Raw genomic sequence first — 2154 nt, 5'->3', positions numbered from 1 at the left:
TTGAAGAAGTCAATTAGATTTGACAATCGGACTAATCCAGTGTTAAACCCTTAGAGAAAAGGGAATTGTACCTCATTGATGTATTTTCCTTAGTAAATTGTCCCTCTGTTTTTGATTGGGTTTTGATAGATATAAGACCATTTTTAAAGCCCTTGTCCACTTTTAGAACTGAATATACACATATAAAAAGGGAAGAAAATTAAGGGTATGTTTTACATTTCAGTTACGTTTGACACATATTTAATGAAACTACATAATAGTTCAATCTGCCTCCTGCCATCCCCTCACTGTAATGATGTAAACATTTTACCAGGTAAATACATAGGGCTAAAATATTATAAACCTAATTCATTCAATGGATGTTCTACAACTTAAGCAATGCTTTATTTGAATACACACTTTTAAATTTTCATTATGAAATAGTTTCAAATAGCTAATCAATGTTATTAATGCTACTATTTATACAGAAAAGTATATGCAGGCGCTGAGCTAAACACATTACATGTATATACATTTAATCATTGGACATAGAACTTTTCTGTAGTTTCCATTTCCTTTAGGAAGTACTTCCCAAAGCAAGAATACTGGATCAAAGGGGGTGAACCATTCTGAGGAGACTTCTAGGGTGAAGTAGGGCATTTTATCAGAAGTCATAAGCATTCCTGTTTCTACATTTACCATTGGGTGTTTTCATGCATAGTTTCCTTAATAAAATATGTAACATGCCAATCTTCAAGTAGACATTCAAAATTCTTTATTATAGGTTCCACCAGTTGCACAGGATGAAAACAAGATCTAGTAGTCTACAGTTTCCAGAGACAATGTCTCTCATAAGAATAAAAGTCTAAAACTAAGAGCTACTATCTCCTGGATATTCCACTCCCTGAAACATGTTCATATCTAACAATGCCTGCTTGGTGCCTAATTCTTTCTGGCTTACTGGAATTCCAGGGCTGGAGTCCCTGCACATCTGGCTTTCTATTCCCTTCAGCTCTATGTACCTGGTGGCTGTGGTGGGGAATGTGACCATCCTGGCAGTGATAAAGATGGAACGCAGCCTGCACCAACCCATGTACTTCTTCCTATGCATGTTGGCTGTCATTGACTTGGTCCTGTCAACCTCTACCATGCCCAAACTGCTAGCTATCTTCTGGTTTGGTGCCCGCAACATTGACCTGGATGCCTGCTTGACTCAGATGTTCTTCATCCACTGCTTTGCCACTGTTGAGTCAGGCATCTTCCTTGCCATGGCTTTTGATCGCTATGTCGCTATTTGTGACCCATTACACCACACCTCAGTGCTCACTCATGCAGTGGTGGGTCGTTTGGGCCTGGCTGCCCTCCTCCGTGGAGTACTCTACATTGGACCCCTACCTCTGATGATTCGCCTGAGGCTGCCCCTTTACCGGACCCAAATCATTGCCCATTCCTATTGTGAGCACATGGCTGTAGTCACCATGGCATGTGGTGACACAACAGTCAACAACTTTTATGGAATGGGAATTGGCTTCCTGGTATTGGTCTTGGATTCATTAGCCATCACTGTCTCCTATGTGATGATTTTCAAGGCTGTAATGGGATTGGGCACCCCTGAGGCTAGGCTTAAAACCCTAGGGACATGTAGTTCTCATATTTGTGCAATTCTTGTCTTCTATATCCCCATTGCTGTTTCTTCTCTCACTCACCGCTTTGGACATGATGTGCCTCCCCATATCCATATCCTTTTGGCCAACTTTTACCTCCTCATCCCACCCATCCTCAACCCAGTTGTCTATGCTGTCCGTACCAAACAGATTCGAGAGAGATTTCTCCACATCCTTAAGGCAGAGTCTCAACCCAAGTGACTGTTCTGCATCTGTGGGGCATACAGATACTTACACAAAAAGGCTCTGACTGGGGAAGCCAATGAAATAACACCCATGCAACTAGGTCTTTCCCGACTTGTGGAGATAAGGGTCTAAGAAGAATACTAGAATATATTCCATTTGACTATGGATTTTCTCAGTGGAGAGAATATCTGAATGGGGGAAATCAGGGCATGAGTTCTTACATAGTATCCCTTTTCATATTCAACTTCATAAAATTATAAGACACAAGCATGCCAACCACAGGAGTAAGATTATTTCTATCTTTGACATTTTCTGTAAAGGATTT

At 40.8% G+C, this 2154-nt stretch overlaps 1 protein-coding gene across 1 annotated transcript; it reads left to right on the top strand.

Moving 5' to 3' along the window:
- The first annotated feature begins 890 nt into the window (after positions 1-890).
- Positions 891-1844, top strand: LOC115526512 (olfactory receptor 52M1-like). The gene has a single exon (XM_030333898.1). The coding sequence runs from the start codon at positions 891-893 to the stop codon at positions 1842-1844; it is 954 nt and encodes a 317-aa protein (XP_030189758.1).
- Positions 1845-2154: the final 310 nt, after the last annotated feature.

The sequence above is a fragment of the Lynx canadensis genome, chromosome D1, assembly GCF_007474595.2.
Source record: "Lynx canadensis isolate LIC74 chromosome D1, mLynCan4.pri.v2, whole genome shotgun sequence".
NCBI lineage: Eukaryota > Metazoa > Chordata > Mammalia > Carnivora > Felidae > Lynx > Lynx canadensis.
This window is presented reverse-complemented; position numbering and strand designations above follow the sequence as displayed.